The 24381-nt window shown below is 39.4% G+C and overlaps 1 protein-coding gene across 1 annotated transcript; it reads left to right on the forward strand.

Moving 5' to 3' along the window:
- The first annotated feature begins 19 nt into the window (after positions 1-19).
- cd109 (CD109 molecule) lies at positions 20-22462 on the forward strand. The gene is made up of 33 exons (XM_061743306.1): positions 20-37; positions 1825-1892; positions 2020-2174; positions 2846-2874; positions 2984-3217; positions 3301-3423; positions 3523-3562; positions 6196-6277; positions 6349-6454; positions 6542-6668; positions 6755-6864; positions 6958-7149; positions 7435-7539; positions 7625-7687; positions 8748-8918; positions 9322-9474; positions 11061-11130; positions 11257-11362; positions 11469-11586; positions 11721-11834; positions 11955-12173; positions 12249-12390; positions 15500-15676; positions 16693-16774; positions 16885-17116; positions 17251-17422; positions 18093-18283; positions 18444-18599; positions 18756-18821; positions 20137-20276; positions 20442-20598; positions 20960-21062; positions 21235-22462. Exons 1-33 carry the CDS (start codon positions 20-22, stop codon positions 21435-21437), a joined length of 4224 nt encoding a protein of 1407 aa, XP_061599290.1. The 3' UTR covers positions 21438-22462.
- The last annotated feature ends 1919 nt before the right edge of the window (positions 22463-24381 follow it).

Genomic DNA, 24381 nt, shown 5'->3' on the forward strand with positions numbered 1-24381 from the left:
TGCTGGTAAAGTAGGTGCAATGCAGGCAGCAACAGCGGTAAAAGCTGGTTTGTACCAGGCTCATGTCCTCCATGCTGCTGTTTTCCTTCTCATTCATCCATCCATACATTTTCTATACCAGCTTTATCCTTTGCAGGGTCACGGGGGTCTGCTGGAGCCTATCCCAGCTCATTTCAGGCAAGGGGCAGGGGTTACACCCTGGACAGGTCGCCAGTCCATCGCAGCTGTCACATTCATTCAAATCAAAATAAACAGCAATAAGGCGTCAACTCCGCAGTTTCATATTAACATCCAGTCTCAACAGTCAGAGGTGGAAAAACCACTTCAATCTTCTACCAAAGTACCCATCATTCAGCTATCCATCCATTAGATTCCATTAGATGGACCCATTCATTTTATGTACACCCTGGACAATCAATAGTAGTGGCCACATGTAGAGAAACAACCACACACACACACACACACACACACACACACACACACACACACACACACACACACACACACACACACACACACACACACACACACATACACTTACAGTCCCTCCTATGCAGAGGTGTCAAGTAACAAAGGACAAATACTTTGTAACCTTACTTAAGTAGAAATTTTGGTTATCTATACTTCACTGGAGTAATTATTTTTCAGACGACTTTTTACTTTTACTCCTTACATTTTCACGCAATTATCTGTACTTTTTACTCCTTACATTTTAAAAACAGCCTCGTTACTCTATTTCATTTTGGACTTTAAAAAAAAACTATCAAGTTAAATTGCTCCATCCGGATAGAGTGAATTTGGTTGTGGTTGTTTCAGATGTTCTTGTCCAGTTTTGTTCTTACATCCGTTGCCCTCAGATTCCTGCAACTAAACTTGGATGTACATTCCAATAAAGGTTAGGATAAATGATAACATGCCTCTGAAGTTTGACTTTTTGCACCATTACAATACTTATAGGCAACTAGTCATCATATCTTCTGCTCTCTGAAACACATGTTAATGCTCAATAGTACACATATATGGTTCTTTAATATATTGGCATTATACTAAGATGCATTCATTTTCAATGGCTTTTGTCCTTAATGGCTTTTTTCCCCCTTACATTACTTTTACTTTTATACTTTAAGTAGTTTTGAAACCAGTACTTTTATACTTTTACTTGAGGGAAAAACTTGAGTTGATACTTCAACTTCTACAGGAGTATTTTCAAACTCTAGTATCTATACTTCTACCTGAGTAATGAATGTGAATACTTTTGACACCTCTTCTCCTATGGTCAATTTAGAATCACAAGTTAGTCAAACGTGTTTTTTAACCATTGGAAGTAACCAGAGGAAACTGTAAACTCTATAGAGCAAATATTGATGATGACAGACCAACTCATTTCCAGCAAGTTTGAGAATAATAGCACATCTTCAAAAATGTACATGTTAAACTGTTTACGTAAAGCATGAATATGGAGATAAGAAACCAAGAATTGAACTCTTGGAATATTGTGTTTCACCTTTGTGTGTGCGTGTGTTGTTTTTCGTGAGTATGGGTGGATACAGTATCATTTGCAGATGAGCCGCAATTGTCTAAGTCTGTAAAGACAGATGAGGTTACTTCCCCTCGACAAAGGTGATAAGAATTTGAGCACTTCCTCTTCTTTGCTCTATCATTGACAAAGAGGCCACGTCACAAACTGCGTCCCGGTGTAGCCATGTGACTTTTGCCTCTCTGTGGCACTGGCATCGGGAAACGGGTGGAGTTCTGTCACTTACAAGTGCAGGCCGGTTTTGTTGGGTGAAGCGGTGGAGCTTTGAAGTGTGACTGTGAAGGTAGCGGGACAACATGAACAGGATCTGGACCCTCATTTTGTCTCTTGCTGGTTGGACACAGGGTTCATCCAGGTAAATTGGGATTTGTTGCTCTGTATTCTGACTGTACGAGACGCACCTTTATGACATGCATGATTTGACCCGGCATGGCAGTCTTGTTTGACCAATCACAGGTGTTCTGTTCCTCTCTGTGTTTTAGTACGACCGTGTTTCTGATCTCAGCTCCAGAGGTGCTGCGTGCTGGGACAGCCGCTCCGCTGGCTGTCACTGTTCACGCCAACTTCTCCAGCAGAGTGACAGCTGAGGTGGCACATGGCGACTTCAAAGTAGCTCAAACAGAAGATTTCAAAGGAGGTGATCATAGAACTATGCAGACATATAGAACCAAGCTTGTAGCACCCTATAATGTAATAATTTCCTGAAAATGTAATAACGCCTGAAAAAGTAATAAAATTTGCACTTAACTCAATTGAAAATGTAATAAAATCCAATAATGTAATAACTTCACCAATCATGTAATAAAATATCCTGACTGATATTGTAATAACATTGTTACCGATAATGTAATACATTATTACATTATTGGGAATTTATTACATTTTCAGGTGGGTCTTTTTTTTTTCTCCAAAACTGATAATGTAATACTTGACAAATAATGTAATATATGTTCATTTTAAGTAGTTTTAAGTATCTAAGAATGTTATACTGGATTTGAAACACCAGAATGACTATTGGGTTAAATTGCAGACTTTGAGTACCATGTAATAAATTCCCAATAATGTAATAAGGTATTACATTATCAGTAAAAATGTTATTACAATATCTGTCAGGATATTTTATTACATTCTTGGTGAAGTTATTACATTATTGGGTTTTATTACATTTTTGATTGAGTTAAGTGCAAATCTTATTACATTTGCTGGCGTTATTACATTTTCAGGAAATTATTACATTATAGGGTGCTACAAAGCTGCTCGGTGAGTTTCTGACTTATAGATCACTAAAACATCAACTCTTCTTTTAAGGTTTAACCAGTGTCCTCACTCTTCCTGCTGTGAGTAAAATTTGCTTTTATTTCAAATTACAACCCTCAGAAAATAGCTCTAAGAAATTAAGTCTGTATTCTGATGTCACATTAAGTCAATTTCTGGAAATCTCCACAGCTTCCTGGCTCTATATCACAGAATTCCCTCCTAAACCTGACGGTGCGGGGCTACAAGGAGAACGTCCTGATTTTCACCAACACCACCACCGTCAGCTTCAACCTCAGGAATGTCTCTTCCTTCATCCAGACGGACCGAGCACGATACAAACCAGGAGACACAGTCAAAGTTCGAGTCATGTCTGTCCAGCTGGATAACCGTCCCTACAAAGGCAGGATGGGAATTTCTTTCCAGGTAGGTTTCTGTTGTCTCTGAGAGAAAACAACAGTTGTGTGATGGGAGGACTGACTGATGATTGATGTTCCTTTGTCATGCAGGATCCCAGCGGGAGAGTTGTTGACAGAACGGAGTCCACCGGGAATCTGGGGATGGTCTTACATGAATTCCCTTTATCTGAGACGTGTCCTCTTGGACACTGGAAGATCACAATACCAGTAAATGCAGAGTTAAACACAGCAATGTCCAGACTTTGTGCCAAGAATGCTGTCTGACGTGAATTAAAAAATATATCCTTTTTCCCCTTTTATCCTCCTTCATAGGGCAGGACTGATGAAAAAACGTTCATCGTGGAACATCATGGTAATCTATCAATCTATCAATCAATCTATCTATCTCTCTATCTATTTGCATTAGTTTGAGGCAATTTTCAATAAATCTGGAAAAGTCCTGTCCATCAGATGATTTTTTTTCTGTACAGCCAGTTAAGAGCTGTATTGAATCCGATTGAATGATCCTGACTAAACAACACCGGACTGATGATACGTTGAAGGACTGTATGTAACATTTCATAAGACACTCGGGTGATGCTCAGAATGTTCCTTGAGAACAACCAGTGATGGAGAGATTACTGACCGGAGGCACGAGTTTCTGTTTAAGGTCAAGAAACGAATACGCCACTTTTAGATTTGAAACATATTCTTCCATACACATATTTTAATGTATTGAAAATATTCAAAACACGTTCAAAACATGGGATAGAAAACAAAATTCTCAAATGCTTAACTTGCAAAGAAATGTTTGCCTCCAATCTGAGATGTCCATTTTCCCCCTTGAAAAACGAGGGCAGGTGGAAATGACAAAAATGCTTCGTTTTGACGGACCAAATGTGTCATCTATTCTACATGACTGATCACTAGGGCTGAAAGTGGACCAGAATACCTGGGAAATAAGTTCTGATACAGGATTCTGTTATGTGACCAAGAGAGCAGCTGCAGCTGCCAAGCACAGCAGCGCCGTAAAGCACAGAAAGGTTTGTCACCTGTGTCATTCGGCTCTTTAGGGTGAGCGCTCGCTGCCAACAGCGCTGGATATTTCAGAGAGAGGAGTCATCGGCCACTTTTACAGAGTGAAGTTTGATAAATCAACAGATGTTCTTTCACAGTTAATATAAAAAGAACAAATGTACTTGAAATAAAATGGAAGGAGCCCTTAGATAAAGAGGTACATCACATGTTTCTCCTGTAGCACTAAAGTATGACTCAAGTTTGGAGTCGCTGGGTTTAAGAGCTATTGAAAATAAAAATACTACAAAAACACAGGATCCAGGAAAAAAAAAAAAGAAAGCAGAAAGCAACTTCACTGTTGTTCCTGCTCCTCCAAAAGTGACTTTTAAAGCCAGTCATAACAGCACTTTTCAGCAGCTGAACACATCTGCTGACGTTATGCCATCTTAAACAGCACGGTGTCTGTTTGTCAAAGGTTTCTCTTTCTTTATTACTTCCGACTTGTCTGCGTTGTGACGTTTCACTTCAGCTTGTTGAAATGAGGGTCAGATTTTCTGTTACTGCAGCTGAGTGGACTGATATCCAACAATAACTCAAAACAAATGGTAGAAGACTCAAAATAATACGAAACGCTTTCAGGAGACTTACAGATCTGGAATTTACTCAAGTCGACTCCTTAAAGATTTAAATCTTTAAATCCACTCAAGTGGATTTATAGATTTAAAGAAGCTAAAAAATAAGCGAGACATCTCAATTTAAGTTGAGTTAATGTAATAATCCCAGAGAGGAGTTAAGAACATGTTGCACAGACAGTAATTTGCTATTTTGTTGACTTTAAAAACCTTTGCTTGTAATTGAAATAAGATCACTTCTAGGGATGGGAATCGAGAACCGGTTCTTGTTCAAAAGTTTGCAGTGTTTCAATTCCTTGGAATAATTTGCAAATCTTGCAAATGATTCCCTTTTCAATTCCAATGGACACAAAGACATCATCACGCATGTTGCGTAGCAGTCAATAGTAGTTATGTTATATACCACCGATTTCCTTTGCGATCAAATATTGAGTCAAATTCAGGCTGGTATCGGCGATAACTACTCCTAATGTGCCTGGTAAATCTAAAAAAATTGGTGTATTTTAGATAGCTTAAGAATACAAGACATGAGAGTCACTTATTTAGCTATTTATTTTAAAGTCAGAAGAATACTGAGGTAGCGGCCTCGTTCACAATACAGCAGAGCTATTACAACAACAGAAAAACCAGTGTTGGAAAAAGCTGTTTCCATCACTAAAAAAAGATCCTAAGTAAAATAATAAAACCATTAAAATAAATAAGAGAATAATAAACAAAAATAAGAACTGCTATAAAAATGAAAATGAAAAAAAGTAGTTCCTACCAGCAGCGTGTCATTAAGACAAAATCTGAATAGTTTGTTACTTTCCACCATATTCCTGTTAATGATATAGATTACCACAAATGACTGAAGTGTCAAAAGTATCGATATTTTCATTTGAGAATCAAATTTAGAGCATACAGATCTGGTATCGGAAGTATCGATATTTCAGTATCGATCTGCACATCAATTGTCAATAATAAACATGGCGTCTAAGCGGTACAAATGCTCCAAAGTCTGATTAGATTTCAGTAAAAAAGATGACGACAGGGAAACTTGCAATACAGTGGATATTTCGTCAAAGGGATTAAATACTACCAACATGCAAAAACATTTGCGCACAGAGCATGCAACCCTAACCCTTTTTCCAAATGTGAACTGATGAGGGAATCAATAAGGAACCGAATCCTTAAGCAGAATCGAAAATAGAATTGGAATTGTAAAAATCTTCTAAACATCCCATATAACTTCATATAAAGGAAAAAAAAGAGTGTAACTAGCAATCCTCCCTTTCATGAAGTCATGTTGTAATATCTGCAGTAACTTCTGACTAAATGTCCAGTTGTAAGTATCAATATGTGACGCTTGCTGTTTCAGAGGATGCTCACTTCAACGTGCTGGTCAAGACGTCTCCACAAGTCCTCATCGGGGAGGACATCTCAGGATCAGTGAGAGCTCTGTGAGTTCAGTTTGAGTCAAGAGCTGCACGTCCTTATATGTTTTAGTTATTTACAGTGCGTTTCTCCGCAGTTACCCCAGCGGACAGCCTGTACTCGGAACATTAGTAATTAATGCCACTCTGAAGCCCGATGTCAACAACGCAGCCTCATCATTCCTGCTAACACAAACTAAGGAGGTGAGCTTCTAAATGTCTCTGTTGCTCTTTTATTCAAAGTGACACCACACAACGAGGCATTCAGTGCAATCCTTTAACCCCTTTCAGATCCAGGGTTCGACGCAGTTTTTCTTCAGCGAAGATCATCTCCAGGCTCTGCTCACTTCAGCAGTAATTAGCAGCAAAGGTCACGTTGTTGTAAACATTGCTGCCTGTGTTAATGACACCTCCACGGGTATGCTTTCTTTTAAACCACTGCTGCTTCATATATCAAATATATAATCAGTGGTGATGCCAAGAAAAACATTATCTTTGCTTTAGGGTTTGAAATGAACAAAACAGTTGAAGTCCACATCATGCAGGAAAGGTACCAGCTTATGTTCCTTGATATTCCACCGTCATTAAAGCCATCCTTGAACTTTTCTGCAAACGTGAGTGAATTACTCTTTACAAAATATATCAATTTAAGAGATTTTAAACTAGAATGTCCTGGATTAATTATCTTCTTTCCTTGCATCCCACAGCTTAGGATAAGTAGATATGACCGAAGGCCTCTCAGCTCGGGGGATCTCATGCACCCCGCTGTGGTTGAGGTCACTCAGAGAGCCTCTTTGAGTAATACAGAACCCACGACTCTCACGCTTCCTGTGCCCAAGGATGGACACGTCCTAATTCAGTTGAAATTGCAGAATCAAATAGCAGTGCTTTTTATCAGGGTGAGTATCCTGAGTCGCAGCTAATAGAATTACAGCCGGCCAGCCAAAGAAAGTACCAGTCAGCAGTTTCATTGCATGTAAGAAGAGTAGTTTCAGTGCAGTCGTTTTCTCACACGCGCTATAAAGAAGACGACCCCAGGACATGGATATCATATTAGCTTAAGTGTAGAAAGCCTCTCCAGATTGTAAAACGCCAAACAAAGAACAAGGACATCTACTGTGGAGCCAAAAGTGATCGTTTTAGTTTAGTTTAGCATTTTATTGTTCTCTTACTTTTCTATTCAGGCCACATTCCAGTCAAGCGAGGAGACCCTCGCTGTCTACACCAACTACTCCTCCCCTAGTGGCTCATATATTCAGATCTCGCCAGTCAACAAATTACCTGCAAAGGTAACTCTGAAAAACACACTTTTAAAAAAAAAATCATCAATGCATAAAAAAAAATAAAAAAAACAATCTTATCTTTAATTTTCAGATTGGATTCCCCCTTCAGCTCCATGTGGAGAGCACTTTCAACCTGGTGACACTTCACTTTGTGGTATGTTATCCCAGATTATAGCCACTGTCGTTCAAGAAAACCTGCATTAAATAGAGACATTTTTGCTATTATTTTTAGTTACTGCCGTTTTGGGAGCAACCCTAGATGTCATTATTACTATTCTCAAATCTTTCACAGATATCAAGCTTATGCTTTAATTGGGATTTTTTTCACCATGATTGTCACCAGAGGTGTCAAAAGTATTCACATTCATTACTCAGGTAGAAGTATAGATACTAGAGTTTAAAAATACTCAAGTTTTTTACTCAAGTAAAAGCAAAAAAGTACTGGTTTCAAAACTACTTAAAGTAAAAAAGGAAAAATAATGTAAGGGGGAAAAAAGCCATTAAGGTCAAAAGCCATTGAAAATGAATGTATTTTAGTATAATGCAAATATATTAAAGAACCATATATGTGTACTATTGAGCATTAACATGTGTTTCAGAGAGCAGAAGATATGATGACTAGTTGCTAGTTGAATAAGTACCGTATTGTAATGGTGCAAAAAGTCAAACTTCAGAGGCATGTTATCATTTATCCTAACCTTTATTGGAATGTACATCCAAGTTTAGTTGCAGGAATCTGAGGGCAATGGATGTAAGAACAAAACTGGACACGAACATTTGTGCCACAACCACAACCAAATTCACTCTATCCGGATGGAGCAATTTAACTGGATAGTTTTTTATTAAATGCGAAATGAAATAGAGTAACGAGGCTGTTTTTAAAATGGAAGGAGTAAAAAGTACAGATAATTGCGTGAAAATGTAAGGAGTAAAAGTAAAAGTAAAAATAATTACTCCAGTGAAGTATAGATAACCAAAATTTCTACTTAAGTAAGGTAACGAAGTATTTGTACTTCGTTACTTGACACCTCTGATAGTCACGTAGTGAGAATGTAATATTAACGACAGCCGTCATACCAAGAAACGAAATCCGTCTGACCTTTCTCGCAATCTATAACCACTACTATGAATACTCGTATTACCGTTTAAAAAAAGATTATGTGTTTTTTCATTCGTTGGATATATTTGGTTACCTCTGTATTTTCAATCTCTAGGTGAGCTCTAATGGTCAGGTGGTGGCTGCTGGAACCAAAAACTCCTCCACTTTCTCTGTGACCCCAGCGCCGTCCTGGTCCCCTCAGGCCTGTGTCACCGTCTACTGCATCCTCTCTGACGGAGAGCTCGTCAGCGACACGGTGCACATACCTCTCCATCCACGCAACCTTGTATGATGCTTTGTTTTTCTCCTCTCTGTGGTTCAGTTCAGGCTTGCTGGGCCTGTAGGTGATAGAATCAGAATCAGAATCAGAATACTTTATTATCAGTGTACCTGGGTACAGTGAGATTTGAAGCAGCATCACCTCTCCAGTGCAAGACAAATAACAGTAGTGCAAACAATAAGAAATATAAATAATATAAAAAATATAAAAAAGGTTAAGGTCCATTTGAATCGTTTTTTTTTTTTTTTTTTTACAGATGACAGTATATACATATGTAGGAATATTGCACAGAGTCCGGGAGAAGTATTGCACAGTTAGAAAAGACAGTAACGAGGATAATTTACATGTTGTTCAGGGTGATTATGGCTTTGGGGAAAAAACTGATAGATCATCTGCTTGCTCTCCTAAGGTGACTCTAAACTGGAGCAGCGAGGTGGCCCGCCCGGGCGAGAACGTATCACTCACTGTGGCTGCCAGTGAATCCAGGTTTCGGGTAGCAATTGTGGTTATGGGGACTAGTGATGATGCCCCGATGTCTGACCTGGACGTCACAGACTCACAGGTATGATAGCTCTTTGAAAGGACAAACACTTAGAGATTGGTTAATGCTGTTATTGATTTCCAGTCACCAGATTCATTGTAATCGTCTTCCTTTCCGAGCTGACTGCTGAAATCATGCATTTGTGTAAATGTTGTTCAGCTTCCTCTGACCGCGCCATGAAACCCCCACTGCAGTTCTGTTAGAGCCTGAGTAAATATTAAGTCAAACAGATTTCTGTGAACCCTGATCAGTAAGCCACTGCTAGAGTTCCGTGATATCCCCTTTTTTGTATCATTACAAAGGAAAACGTCTCCGGTTATCTTAATCCCTCAGCTCCGATTTTACAGTAAGGCACTCGAGTGTATAATGAGGATGACCTCCACACCGGCTGCTCGTGATGTAACATATCCGCCGGCTTTGTTAGGAGGTGTCTTCTTTTTCTCAGAGCTGGAAACTCTAGCGTTTTAGGGGCAGGGCCTGCGGGTTATTGATGGCAGTAAAGGCAGGAAACACAATTCTTTTTCCCAACACCATATATCTGGTGCCTTGTATTGTGTGTAACAGAATAGATTATTTAAAAACTCAAACCCCCCCAGGCCTTTGAAACTACATTCCAGGTTATATTACCTACATTCATGGGCTTCCATACTAACAGTGCTGGAATTGGACCTTTACTTCTACAATTTCTTACTTCTACAAAACAAAGCAATCCTATTTTTTTTTTTATTTCACAATAATTTTCACAATTCACATTTACACATTCACGATTTCTATACCCACATTCCTACCCTCTCTACGACGGAGTATTAGGGCCAAACTAAGACAAAAAACTTACGAGAATAGAGTCATAATATTACGAGAATAAAGTCGTAAAATTACGAGAATAAAGTCATAATATGATGAGAATAAAGTCGTAAAATTACGAGAATAAAGTCATAATATTACGAGAATAAAGTCGTAAAATTACGAGAATAAAGTCATAATATTACGAGAATAAAGTCGTAAAATTACGAGAATAAAGTCATAATATTACGAGAATAAAGTCGTAATATTAAATATATTATATATATAACTTCACAAGATGCTGCTCAATATTCCTAATTTTAACACAGGGAGAAGACTGCTCTTCCTGTTAGAATTCTCATAAATGACCACTTTATTTTCATAATATTACGACTTTATTCTCATAAATTACGACTTTATTCTCGTAATATTACGACTTTATTCTCGATAATATTACGACTTTATTCTCGTAATGTTACGACTTTATTCTCGTAATATTACGACTTTATTCTGGTAAATATACGACTTTATTGTCATTATATTATGACTTTATTCTCGTAATTTCCATTTTTTTTTGTCCATAATTGCCCTAGGAAAAAAAAAAAATACATTAAGGGAGAACAAAATTAAATAAATATATATAAAAAATAAACAAATAAATAAAAAAATAAATAAAAAATAATGGCAGCAACAGCGATATTAAACTATATACATATATCCATACACATAGGATATACATACATATAAGGCACAAGTTCGAAAATAAAGCAATCCTTTTGATACAATAACATATTTAGTAGTTATAAATCTTATTCCCCTTTTAGGAATGTCATCTTAAAATGCTGACGAATGCAAGACAGTATAAGAAGCAGCAGCCAGCAGGACCTACAAATGGTAAAGTTAGATGTCCCTCTTGTGGTCATTTAGGATAATGACTACATCTCACAGTTTCATAACTTCTTCATATATATTATATAAAACTGCGGTCTGAGTTCTTCTGTTTGGGATGGCTTTCAAAAGATGAATCTCTTCCAGACAAAGCAAGACGTGATCTCATGGTAGAGACGTACTGGAGCCACTGGCCAGACACCGCTGAATCCCTGCTGTGGTTGGATGCTGACATTAGGTGAGAGCTGGAAGCTGCACATGTGGAGGGGGGATTTTAAAGATCACAGTGCAATATAAACCTACAGCATCAAGTCTAAAACATACTTTTCCTCCGTGTCTGTCAGTGATAAGATATGGACCAGTGGGGAAATAACAGTGCCGGATGGTGTGACTTCTTTGAGAGCCGTGGCTGTAGTGATGTCAGAGAACCTGGGTTTGACCTTCACTGCGGTGCCACAAAAGGTAACAGAGTTCTGCCTTTATAAGCCGGTGCTGTCCCTCAATTCGCTACCCTCTGAATGCAGACATTCATCAGTCCAAGCTAATCTTGTTTTCTTCATTTGTAATATCCGTGGACGATGTCCTGTTATTGACAGCTGACCGTCTCCAAAGACTTCTCCTTGTCCCTCGCCGTCCCTCCACACCTCATCAGAGGAGAGGAGATTGTCCTGGAGATAAAAGTCATCAACCATTTAGAGCATGACATCGAGGTATGTTTGGATTGAATTGTTGGTAGCTAAAATGAGATTGGGACAAAGAGATAGGCTCTCTTCATTATTAGTTTTAAAAGATTGTGTCTTATACCTTTAAAATATTCCGTATCTCCGTAGGTCATTGTGCTTTTAGCTCAAAGTGAGGCTTTCAACTTTGTTTTGATGGACCGAAAGGACGTGTCTGTAATAAATGCCCAGAAACTCACCATTGGGAGTCATGCCTCTGCATCAGCCCTGTTTCCCATCAGGCCTTTGGCCCTGGGCGAGATGGAAATATCTGTGGACGCCGTATCTGCAGAAGCCTCAGACGCACTTGTGCGGAGAGTATTGGTGAAGGTGAGTGTGTCTTAAAAGAAAGGGGATCAATTTATGTAGTGCATGTAACAACGCGCTGCATCCATGTTCCTTTAGCCTGAAGGAGTTGAACAGTCCTTCTCACAAACTCTGTTTCTGGAACTGGCGCCAGAGAAGAACAACAATTCCAAGTCCATCTCCATCTCCTTCCCACCTCGTGTGGTACCGGGCACTCACAGGGCCCATGTGGCTTTGGTTGGTGAGTCCACACTGCAAAAGCTCATTTCTAACCCACTGTTTTAGACGATATTGCTAGTTTTAAGAATTATAGTCAAGAAAAGGTTTCTTACCCCCCTGGTAAAGATTTAGTTTCTTCTTAAAATAAGTCAATTTAACTATATTTATGGAATTTTAGGCTTATTTCTGGAGGAGCTGTTTTTGCAGTGTACCGTTTGTACTCCCTGTTATGCCAGTGGAGGTCCCATCTGAGAGCTGGTGATGTTTACCTTTAGTGAGTTACACATCTGTAATGTGGGCTCACATTTTCCTTTGTGTGTAGACGATGCATACAGATATATACTGGAGGTTGTAAACTCTTGAGAAACTGTCACAGCTGTTGGATATTGTAACAGAGGAGGCAGACACGTGCAAGCAGACACACACCGTCTGGTTCTTATCCCAAAACTACTAAAGGACCAATTAAATAATAACAAGACACAAGTTGAAAGCAATATTTTGTCAAAACTAATATTCCTCGGCCTCTGCTGTTAGCCAAAAATACCTTCGATAACAATCTAAACGGTAGATAACAGAAAAAAGCGAGCAGCTTTAAATTAATCTAGCATAGAAGTCATGCATCAAGTTTCATCAATCAAATCTAATGAAGAGAAAAACATTTAAATGTAATCATTTCTTGAGGATGTCTTGCCTCCTTTTCCCTCTAAAAGGTACATAATATGATTGACCCCGGCGTCTTTAATTATTCTTGTACAGATATGTTTTCACTTTGTTTCAGACGAGGGAAGAACTAAATGGTTTTGACTAAAGGTTCATTTACATTTAGGTATTTATTCTGCAACTGTAGTCCTGCTGATTATTAGCTGTTTTTTTGTCATTCTTAAACTGAGGCTGGTGTTAAATATTCAATAACCAAAAGTTTGTTGTCAAACTGCAGTCCCTTCTTATATGACTGGCACGTTATACAGTATAACTGCCTGGATGCACCGAAAAGGTCCCTACAGCAGCGCTTGCAGAAGTCCCATTATGATCTGGTCAAAATGTAAAGTGAAGATAGCCTCTCTTAGGTTTTCTTTGTGTTTTATTGTTTGTTTCATATTAGAGTAAGAAAAAAAAGCATGACAAGAAGCAAAGCACTGAATTCAGATTTTAGACCTTATCGCTCCATCAGCAGCTGGGCAACTTTGAAATATTTTATTAAATACAGACAGAAATCTCAGTCTTTTTACATTTTTAGGCTAATTTTGTAGGCATTTCCTCCCTTGCCTCCTCTGAGGAGCAGCTGCTCTTAAGATGGACATGAAAGGAGAATAATTGAAGCGGGGATATTCTGAACCGCTATTGGCCGGGTTTCCCAGATCAGTTAAGTAGTTCTTAACAGCGAAAGACTTCTTTCAAACCTTCTTAAGGAGTCTGTGAAAGAAAATCGCGTTTCCCAGAGTTGCTCTTAGCTTAAGTATCTCTTTCATTAAGAAGGAAATGAAAGATGCTGCTGACCCAGTCTTTCCAACCATCTTAGTGAACAAAGACTCACAGATCCAGCCGCGTCAGGCAAATCAATATCACACCAAGCAATGAGATATTAAAACAATGCACCCCACATAAATTTTGATTTATTTTATACTTTAGATTTATATTGTTTAGCATTTATTGGTGACAGCAAAGGGGGGAAAAAAAGAAAAATAAGGAATAACAAGTGTGTTCCTGTATATGCTTTATGCGCACAAATAAAACGATCATCATGAATATCATTTATTTGATAATTTGGCTGCTATACAGCATGTTCTCGCTGCAAATCAACCGCGTCACCGTGCGCGAAGCAGAACTGTCTATATGAACGCATTGGTGCGTCAGCACTTCAGTCCCCTGGACGTGCTGTCGGACCGGGCTGTCAGGCAGCCGTGACACCGATCCTTCTGCGCCGTGCCCGAGCCCGAGCGCCCCTATGTGATGACAGGGAAGCAGCAGCTGAAGAACGAGATCCTTTGATGAATCGTTCATACAGTCTCAAATATAATCAATGGTGTCGGTTTATATTAAAGAATCTTTTTGCCCAGAAGAAAAAAGAGCGAAGACAACGACCCATAACTATTTTCTTCTCTTGAAAAAACCCACCTGCCGACTCGCGCTGTATACAGCGCGAGTCGGGATGCAGCATCATTCAGAAGAGGAGGAATACGTGCAAGGCGGGGATGATCTCTGCAATCTGAAGCCCTCTATAATTGTAAAAAGAATTTCACTTATCACGGGTTCTTTTTGGAACATAACCCCTGCGAAAAACCAGGGTTTGCTGTAATTCCACGTTGCGATTTGCGAAACTCGCCTTCTCTTGGCTCATGTTTTTGAACGCACACACACGCCCACCCCGTTTACTCCCGGTCTCTGCGTGTGGGGAAAAAAAGCCTCACTGTAGCCAGAAATAACGGAGTAACACGCCGTTTGGATGAAAAAGGGTCATTGAATTATATTTATCATCTTAATTTTTTATTATAACGCACAGGCAGCAGTGAATTAGTGCGTTAGGCAGCAGTGCTGCGTGTGAAAATGCGCTGATAGTGATCGGTGATCGATTTGCCTGGCATCGATTCATTTGGTTTCAGAACCGTACAGCTGCTCCAAAGAGCTTCTGAAAGAGCGAAACTAAAGAACGGTGTTAAGAAGTAATCTGGGAAACACCCGTATCTTAGGATTCTCTCTTAGTTCAAACCTTCTTTGAACCTCTCTTAAATCCTTAAGAGAGGTTGGATCTGGGAAACCCGGCCATTATCTCTTTGGCTGGGCTAAACTTGGCTCGGTGGGTTTCTGGACAATTGTAGCGTTAGAGAAACAAACTTTAATTATTATTCCCAATTAAAGCCAAATTCAAGGTTTCTGAGCTTATCAAACACCAAGCAAATGTGCAGGCTCAGGGTTATGTCTACAGTGCTGTGTTTTTCCTCTTGCCCTGATTGTTTTTTGTGTTTTTTTTTTTTTTGATTTGTCAGTCTGATTTTCCCATCTGCGGTTTTCTCCTTGGTACAGTCCAGATTTTGTTTAACCGCCATCTGCCCCGTCTGCTTCGACCTCCTGATGGTGGACATGTTGTGCAGCTGTCAGTTTTTCCCCTCTCAGCCACATGTTGTTTCACACAGGTGATATCTTGGCCTTGTCCATCCACAACTTGGACTCGCTGGTCCAGGTCCCTGTAGGGTGTGGGGAGCAGAACATGATCCACTTTGCTCCAAGTGTTTCTGTTCTTCAGTATCTGGAGATGTCAACACAGGACGACAAGGAGATCAGGAGCAAAGCTCTGCGCTACATGAAGGAAGGTAAGCGACCTTTACTATAGTGCAGGGGTGTCTAAAGTGCGGCCCGCGGGCCTCATGCGGCCCGAGAGAGGTTTTCATGCAGCCCGCGAGAAGTTTCCAACGCAAAAAAACGAAATGTTAATTTACTAAAAAGGAAGGCATAAATAATTGCCATGAATCGCAGCATATCCGATAATATGTTTCTTCTACAAATCCATCGTTATTCCACAAATAGAGCAGTTTTTGACATTTTTTTAGTTTTCTAGAATGCATTTGCCGATTTTATTTCTTTGTAGACGGTCGTTTATTTTTATTAACTGACTACTATTATATATTTTCGCAGGAAAAATATCACCGCTAAAAAAGATGATAGAAGATATTTATTCGGATAATTTCAGTTTTGAATACGAGGATAGTGACAAAGTAAAACAGTTAAAAAAGAAATGCCAATTTTTAAAAATAAATACACTTAATTGTACTGGAAAAATCTCTAAATCAAAAAGAAACACTCTCGGATGTAATAAGAAAGATTTTGCTTTTAATTAAATTTCCTATAAAAAAGCGAAATATACAAAAAAAATACTTGTTTCTGTTTATCTTTGTAAAATGATATTAAAAGTATCTTACATAATTTGAAAAAAAATGAGAAATTTCAAGAAAAGATCCTGAAGAAATATATTTTACATAATTAGAGTGTAAACAAAGTGCATATTTCCTTTAAAAATAACTAAACTGATATTGGATTAGATAACAATAGTAAAAAAAAAGAATTAGAGAAAACATTTTCCGCACCGTTTTTGTTATTTTGAGCGTGGCGCTCGCGAGAAAAAAATTGGTCAAATCCGGCCCGCCAAGCAAAATGAGTTTGACACCCCTGCTATAGTGTCTTTGGTCACAATAGCACTGTATTTTATGTCATTATTTGGAATGATTTTCCTTTAAGCTATATTTTTGTTTTTCATTCCATATCAAGTCAGAAGTTAATTTATAGATGACATATCTGACTATATACAGTGGTGTTGTAACTTTTGCTGTAGGGTATCAGAAACAGCTCTCCTACCAACGAGGTGACGGCTCCTTCAGTGCTTTTGGGATGAGCGACCCTTCTGGTAGCACGTGGTGGGTTTTTAAACGTGGCACATTTTCATCCAGAGAATATTTGATACAGATGAAATGTCTTTGTGTCTGATGCTCCATCTCTCCTCCCACTTGTTGGACCGTGGTGCCAGGCTGACGGCCTTTGTGCTGCGGTGCTTCCTCCAGGCCCGGCCCTACACCCAGGTAGACCCGAGGGTCCTGAGAGCGGCCGTGGCTTGGCTGCTGAAGCGGCAGGGCCCTGCGGGGGAATTCAGCGAGGTGGGCAGACTCATCCACACGGAGATGCAGGGAGGGCTGGATGACAGCCCTGTGGCTCTCACTGCGTTTGTGCTTCTGGCTTTCCTGGAGGACGAGGCCTATTCGGTGAGTCGGGGGAACATCTAAAAAAGAAAAAAGGATTTCTGATTACTCTTTATGTTAGAGGCAAAACTGTTTCCTCAAGAGAAAAAAAATAGATTTAGTCTTTTTAGCTTTTGTTTTTCCTCTTCTGTTAAAAGGAAATGTATGAAAGCAATGTGTCTCTGGCCCTGAGATACCTGGAAAGCAAAGTGGCTGATGGTGTGGTCAGTAATTACAGCCTGTGTCTGGTGGCTTACGCTTTATCTCTGGGCAACAGTCCCGTAGCTGGCAGAGCGCTCACTGAGCTCAGCATGAGAGCTGACTTTAGAGGTAATTTAACAGGCTTTTTTTCCTTATAATGTTTGTATCTGTGATTACATTCAGCAATTGCAACCATCCCCTAACACCCTCTAAAGCTGCAGCTGGGGTGACGTCATGACGAGGTTGTGATGGATTTTTCAGTTAAGAGAATTCAGTTTAGCACCTTCCCCATTTGAAATTTACTAGAAATGTAACATGCTGCTGCCGTTTTAGTAAAATAACAAATACAACAACTTTCAAATGAAACTTTGTGGCTAAAACCCACACGTTATTTAAACAAGGTTTTTTAATAACTTTTATTTTGAAATGTACGTTTGGAACGAGCCTCTCAAAGCTTTCTGCTAGTAATTGCCAAGGAACTAAATTTAAAACCAATCATCGTGAAGTTTTACAGATTGTTGGAACTAAACCATCTTAGCAAATATTTGAGCTTTTTTCTTTCCTTCTTAGGTCCAGATCCCTTTTTTTTTTCTTTTCTTAAGTAGGAGCATCAGTTGCTGTGACTAAAACAAAAACCAGATTTCACCTCCGTGTGGGTGGTCAGGTCTTAAATGTTGAAAAGTTTCACTGAGGCAGCTGTGAAAGCAAGATGGGGACATCCAGATTGCATCGATTTGCTCCAGTGTTTGATTATGAAGTATCAGTATCTGTATTTTTTATTCTGCAATTTTTTCCAAAGATGGGGTCATGATGTGGGCATCCTCTGCTGGCCTGGAGTCACGTGACGGGCAGCCGCGCTCGGCGCAGATCGAGATGACCTCCTACGTGCTGCTGGCTCGCTTCAAGCTTGGCAGCATCTTTGATGAGATTGCACTTATGAAGTGGTTAAGTGCACAGAGGAGCCATCTAGGAGGCTTCGGGACAACTCAGGTGAGACTAGATGTCTTTTTTCCTGTTGTGTTAGGAACTGCTTTATCAATATGAAGCAGGGAATTGGCGATAGCCAGCCGGTCCCGTTTTACTAGAAGATCATGTACTAAAAATGCTGTTCTACTGTAACCCAGATGTGTTTTCCGTGTGTTTTCTGCAGGACACAGTAATTGCTCTACAGGCTCTGGCCTATTACGCAGCGTTCAGCGGCGCCAATGCCATCGACCTCAGGTTCAATATATCGTCGCCAGCATCTTCATTCGTGTCACTGTTTCACATCAACTCCACCAACTATAGGATGTATCATAGCCAAGAGGTAGCCCTGTGCTGTATCTCACTCTTGTCTGATTAAGTGATTCAATGACTGATATGTGTGTGTGTGTGTGTGTGTGTGTGTGTGATGTATAAACAGAGTAAGATTCCTACCAAGTTAAAAAGGTAACCCACTGTAACCCACTCTTTTATTTCTCAGATCAATGCTGACAGAGACTTACCTTTAAATATATACTTTGAAGGAAGAGGATTTGCTTTGTTTCAGGTAATATTGAATAAGATATATTTACTGTGATTTCAGTGTATTACATGAACTCATTTTATGAGCCAGATCTTGGCACAGTTAGCAACTACCGCCTACGCAGCAATGATGTTTCCATACATTCATCATGTGCAGCTCAACGGCCATTCAACAGATGGTTTCACCGCTGGAGCATGACCGCAGTTGTGCGTGACAATGCCTCCCGGCAAAATGCCCAACATTATAAATGCTAAATCAAAACACCGATTGCAAATGTAACATAATAACAGACTCAGTAGTTAACATCTGGGATACAGACTTTAGCTGTCTGCATTCACTGCATCCAGATAATAATAATCAGTTGGAGGGAAACCATGGCAGATGTTTAATCCTTTAATAATGTTTGGCATAACAGCTTTATTTTAGATTATGTGCTTTTAACCCAGGTGTAACACAAAGGAGAGGTGTAACGTCTTCTTTTTCAAAAGTTGACACAATTTCCCAGCATCTCAATAGAATAGAATAGAAAGCCTTTATTATCATTATAATGATACAATGAGATTAGGCAGCAACTCCATAAAAAATGCAAATATGCAAAGACTATGTAAAAGAAAATCTGTGTAAAAAACAAAATAAGAAACAGGAAACATAAATATATATATATATATATATATATATATATATATATATATATATATATATATATATATATATATATATATATATATATATATACACTATGACAATGAATGAATGAGAGAATAAGGCGCATGAATGAGTGAAATAATATTGCACTTGAATGGATGGAAGAATATTGCACATAGATGAGTGAAGAATATTGTAAATAATGGATGAAGAATATTGCACAGTATGAGGAGCATATTGGTTCAGAATGGAACGTCTGACAAACTCATCACAGGGATACAGTAGAAAAGCCCCTTTTAAACCGTGTTCTTCACACAGCTGTACACAGCAGCTGGTTTCTGGGGCTGGAGTCAGTATCTTAACACCAAACACCACTCCCTCTTCTGTGAGGTGTACCTCTCTTGAAAAACGATTACAGGTGTCTGCTACAAACCTCCAAGGTGCAGTGAATGCAAAGTGATGTCAAGTAGGCCGAGATAAAGATGAAGCTGGGAAAATTACTCTGACGTGGGTCCGTGATGTCACAGTACCCTGCAAACTTGAATAGCTGGCTGAATTACTTAGTATCGGACTGAGACGGTCACAGAGTGACCGGGATGTGCTATGTTTTATTTTTGAACTTGTGATCAATTCAACCAATGAAAATCTCATTTTTATCATATTTTATTTCAACCATTCCCATGATTCCATTCAGCTGAATGTCTTTTACAATGTGGAGAGCGAAGCGTTTTCACAAACCCTCCGGCACACACCAGACGAGGAAGCCTTCTCGTTAGAGGTCGACCTCACTGATGACGGTGACGGCGGTCACGTGCTGTTGTCTGTATGCACGAGGTAGGCACAACAATGCAGATCAATGTGCTGACAATATCAATGTCATTTTTAAACTTATATCTAAGAAAATTCGGCAAAAGCGTCATTTATAATTCTTTATTCTGAATCCTTTATGTCGGCATGATGGTTCACAGAATCATGAAGATGTGTGTTCGTCCCCTCTAGGTTAAAAGACGATCAGCCCGTAGCTCTTACCGGCATGGTGATACTGGAAGTGGGCCTGCTCAGCGGCTTTACTCTGGTGCCTGGAGCTGCTGTCCAGGGAGATCTTATCAGGGAGGTGGAGACAAAGCCTGAACGGGTCAACCTCTACCTGGAATCGGTGAGTATTTCATCTCCTTCCTGTATGCACTCTCTTTGTGTTCATCATTGAACCCCAGGCACCAACGACTCTTATCTCCAGTTCCTTAATTGTTAACGGTGTAACCATCACCTTGTCAAAGTAAATGCCCTTTTTGCCCCACTTTTCACACGTTAACTTTAAAAGTCTGCGAAATCCTTCCCTTTGATGTGTGCCGTTGTACTGAGATAATACAAAGTTATTCACTTCACTTATTAGTGATATTAAGGTTTATCTGTGATCCGTGTACACATGCTGGCACATATTAAAGGATAAAAATGAATGCCTAACTCTGCGTGACTGACATCCGTATGTGAATTCACATTCTCCTTGTAATTTTCAGCTTACCAAGGCAGAGTTCTGCATCAGACTTCCTACCGTCAGAAATTACAAAGTGGCTCATGTACAGGATGCCACGGTGCGGGTTTATGACTACTATGAACCCAGTGAGTACAAATGGAAACGCTTTTATTGTAAATTCACATTATTCTTTTTCTGTAGCTGCTTCAGCTGTGACAGCAGTGAAAGTCTGTTGCACAAGGAAGCCTTATTTTAAAGTGATAGACCCCCCCTGAGCATAACGTCACCGCATTTCTTTTTTTGTTTCTTTTTTCTTAGCAAGGAGAACAACTGCCACGTACAACTCAGACTTTCTTCACAACACGGAGTCCTGCTTCTTCTGTGGGGACAACTGTGATCTCTGCAGGCCGGGAATCACCATCACAAAGACCTTCCCGTTGTCGGATCAGACCGTTAGCAGCACTTCTTCCAGCTTGAGCTGCCTGTTTCTTGGAGTCGCCGTTCTTCTTATCCTGGTGTGATAAGATTATTTTATATAAAACGTCGTGAAGAATCATTATAAATCGTGGGAGCCGTTTTCCTTTATCTTCCTTTAAATTGACTTTTTTAGTCCAGCTTTATGAAATTATATAGCGTCTCAAAAACAAAGATCATCCCTACAAATCATCGTTGTGGTTAATGTCTTACTTGTGAGTTGGAAAAGTCTAACTTGATTGAACCAGATCCAACAGAGTTATAATGTAAATAAGCTTGGAGGGTGTGCTTTTGATTTGATCTGGAGTGAGATAAAGCCCATCTAGTCGTATTACTGCGATCCAGAGGAATGCATCCTGCCCCACCGAAGTGTGGAGCGTGAACAAACACATGGAAATCATCTCCACGTGTAACAGGGTTTGATATCACCGACGTTATCGTGAAATGTGAATGTTATTGTTAGATTTTATCCTGCTTTGTTCAGTCCGGGGCACATTTTAGCAGCAGGGGACCATAATGCTCAATTTTTTTTAACTATGTTTTCCCGTCCGGATCTTGAAAATGGAAATATGTTTTAAACATCAACGCCGTCTGTCATCAGCAGCTGGAGGTTTGCACCGCAGCTGAATGTGAACTACAACATCTTTGGAGGAAAAGAACACTTGACTTCTTTTCTTTGTATAAATACACAGTCTTGATCTTTCGTTTTACTGGCAATGGATGTCTGGTTTTTATGTGTTACATGTTTTATAGGCTCTTTGGCAAAGTAGTTTCCTTCTAGGGACAATAAAACATTTTGTCCATGAGCAAAAGCAGACATGGGAAGGAGGATTGTAGGTGTTACTCAGCAAGCAAAACAATATTCCCACAAACATGTGGATGTTCAGCCTTTGACGTGTTCTGCATGCAGTTAAGACTTCCAGCATGTGGGATGTCCCATAATGGTTCCCTTTGCATTGTTCTCTCCTTCAAAATGAACTAAAGCTCAGCAAGTCCCTCAGTTGTGGTTTGATTGAAAGGCAATCAATTGAAAAAAAGACTTTTGTTATAGAAAATAAACAAATGTGTCATCCTGAGACTCATGCTGCTTGCATATGTTCCTGTAGTTGTATTGCATTACATTATAAAAGCTTGTGGTGCTGAATAATACTGTATCAGCAGTAGCTGAACACCGATTTGAACCAAAATCTGGACACACCTTTCCAGTTTACCTTAAAGCTAATCTATAAAGGCCCCATAAAGGTCTCCAATGCTGCACTTCTATATTTATGAACACTAGATGGCAAGCTTGTTTTCATAATAGTGATGGTTTTGAAACTGGAGGGAGAACTCATGAAGAAAACACTTACACACACACTTTTTATATGTTATGAACTTTATCTTTAACTGGGAAATAAAGCATGTACACCCGCAGAGTTATCATCCCTTTTTTGGACTCAAGATAAATGAAGAGGCTAAGACACGTCCTATTAGCTGCAACATCATTTATTGCTGTTTTCACTTCTGGTTTTATTACATCTGTGGGAGCTCTTCCTGTGTAATCAACAGCCTTTCTGGAACGAGGAGACCTAATGGGGGTTCAGGGTGTGAACTGAAATACAGTGATGTTTGGGGTTGGTTTAGGTCATCCTAATAAGGATTTGCTGTCCAAGCTCTAAATATGTGTTCATGTGGGATGGCTGCACACACATACCGGTCACAACAAATGGGCCTTGCTAACCTGAGACTTCTGCTGGGTCAAGATACATAAACAAGAAGTCAGTCAGAGGCATATAATGGTCATGATGTCATGCATTTACTATGTCTGAGAGCTGAGAACCGAACTAAAGGCAAGAGTAGCTGACACGCAGCTTTGAGTTTGAAGAGGAGTTTGAGCCTTCCTCAGCAAAAAAGGTTTATGCATCTTTAACCACTTTCTCCCTGAGTTAAAACAAAACAAAACAAACAACACAAACTTAATTTAATCTGATGACATTTATTATTTAAGCTCAATATATTTGTGAGAACAAGAATCTTGGCAACATCCCTGTCACCAAAGAAATGATGATGGGGTAAAGAGAAAAGATGCTGATTGAGGAGTTTCATTTCCTAATCAGAGACATAAATTGATGAACTGTTAAAATATATTAGATTAGATAAATTTAGATTAGATTAGATAAGATAAGATAAGATAGACCTTCATTAATCTCTTGGGGAGGGGGACTGCCAATGGAAATTAGCCTTTTGGCTACAATTGGGTGCATTTACATTTTTTTTTTTTAAATGTTCATTAATGTACATTGTCCCTCTATAAATAAAAATAAATGAAATGAAATAAAATGAAGTTAAGGGTGGAATATACAAAAAAGGAAGTTAAATAACAATGCTGCTTTTATTTGGCTGTATTACATTTATATAATATGACATTGTAACAATAAATTGCATTTAAAAAACTCATCTGACTCCAATTATTCAGTGTAGCATGATGTGATGAGGAAGTGCTTCTGGCAAATCTGATGCTTTATTTCGGTAACACATTCACTTCTTAAAAAAAAAATACAAATTGCTCCCCCTGGTCCTATTCCAGATTACATCAGTAGGAAAGAATCATTATTACAACCAACAAGCACGTCTTCTGGAAACCCACTGTTGTCAGGGACGTGGAGTTGCAACTGTGACAAAGATGAATTAAAGGGGAAAACGTGTAACTCCCCCGTGAAGCTACCTAAACGGCTCCCTATGTCGATCGGGACGAGGATGACTCGTTTTGTTTGGCACGGCATGCTTCATTCACTGGGGGAGTCATGGAAAATCCCTTTGAGCTCCCATCCCACCCAGAGTGAGAGTATATTTACACAACCCCTCTTCAACCTTGTGTTGACTGGACCAGACAGACAAATGTGTCCGTGACGGGGGGTGGGGTGCTCCATGGCAGCACGGTGGACCTGACTGTGCTCTCCGTCAGCACTGCTTCAAAAAGGAGGCAATCCCAGATCTTATCAGCGCAGTGTC

The sequence above is a fragment of the Cololabis saira genome, chromosome 16 (genome assembly GCF_033807715.1).
Source record: "Cololabis saira isolate AMF1-May2022 chromosome 16, fColSai1.1, whole genome shotgun sequence".
NCBI classification, from domain to species: domain Eukaryota; kingdom Metazoa; phylum Chordata; class Actinopteri; order Beloniformes; family Belonidae; genus Cololabis; species Cololabis saira.

What these genes read in the sequence shown, in the direction of transcription:
- cd109 (XM_061743306.1), top strand. An exon ending in AACAGAAGATTTCAAAGGAG is followed by an intron (nt 2,175 to 2,845) that starts GTGATCATAGAA and finishes TCTTCTTTTAAG; the next exon opens with GTTTAACCAGTGTCCTCACT. An exon ending in GACCCTTCTGGTAGCACGTG is followed by an intron (nt 16,775 to 16,884) that starts GTGGGTTTTTAA and finishes CCGTGGTGCCAG; the next exon opens with GCTGACGGCCTTTGTGCTGC.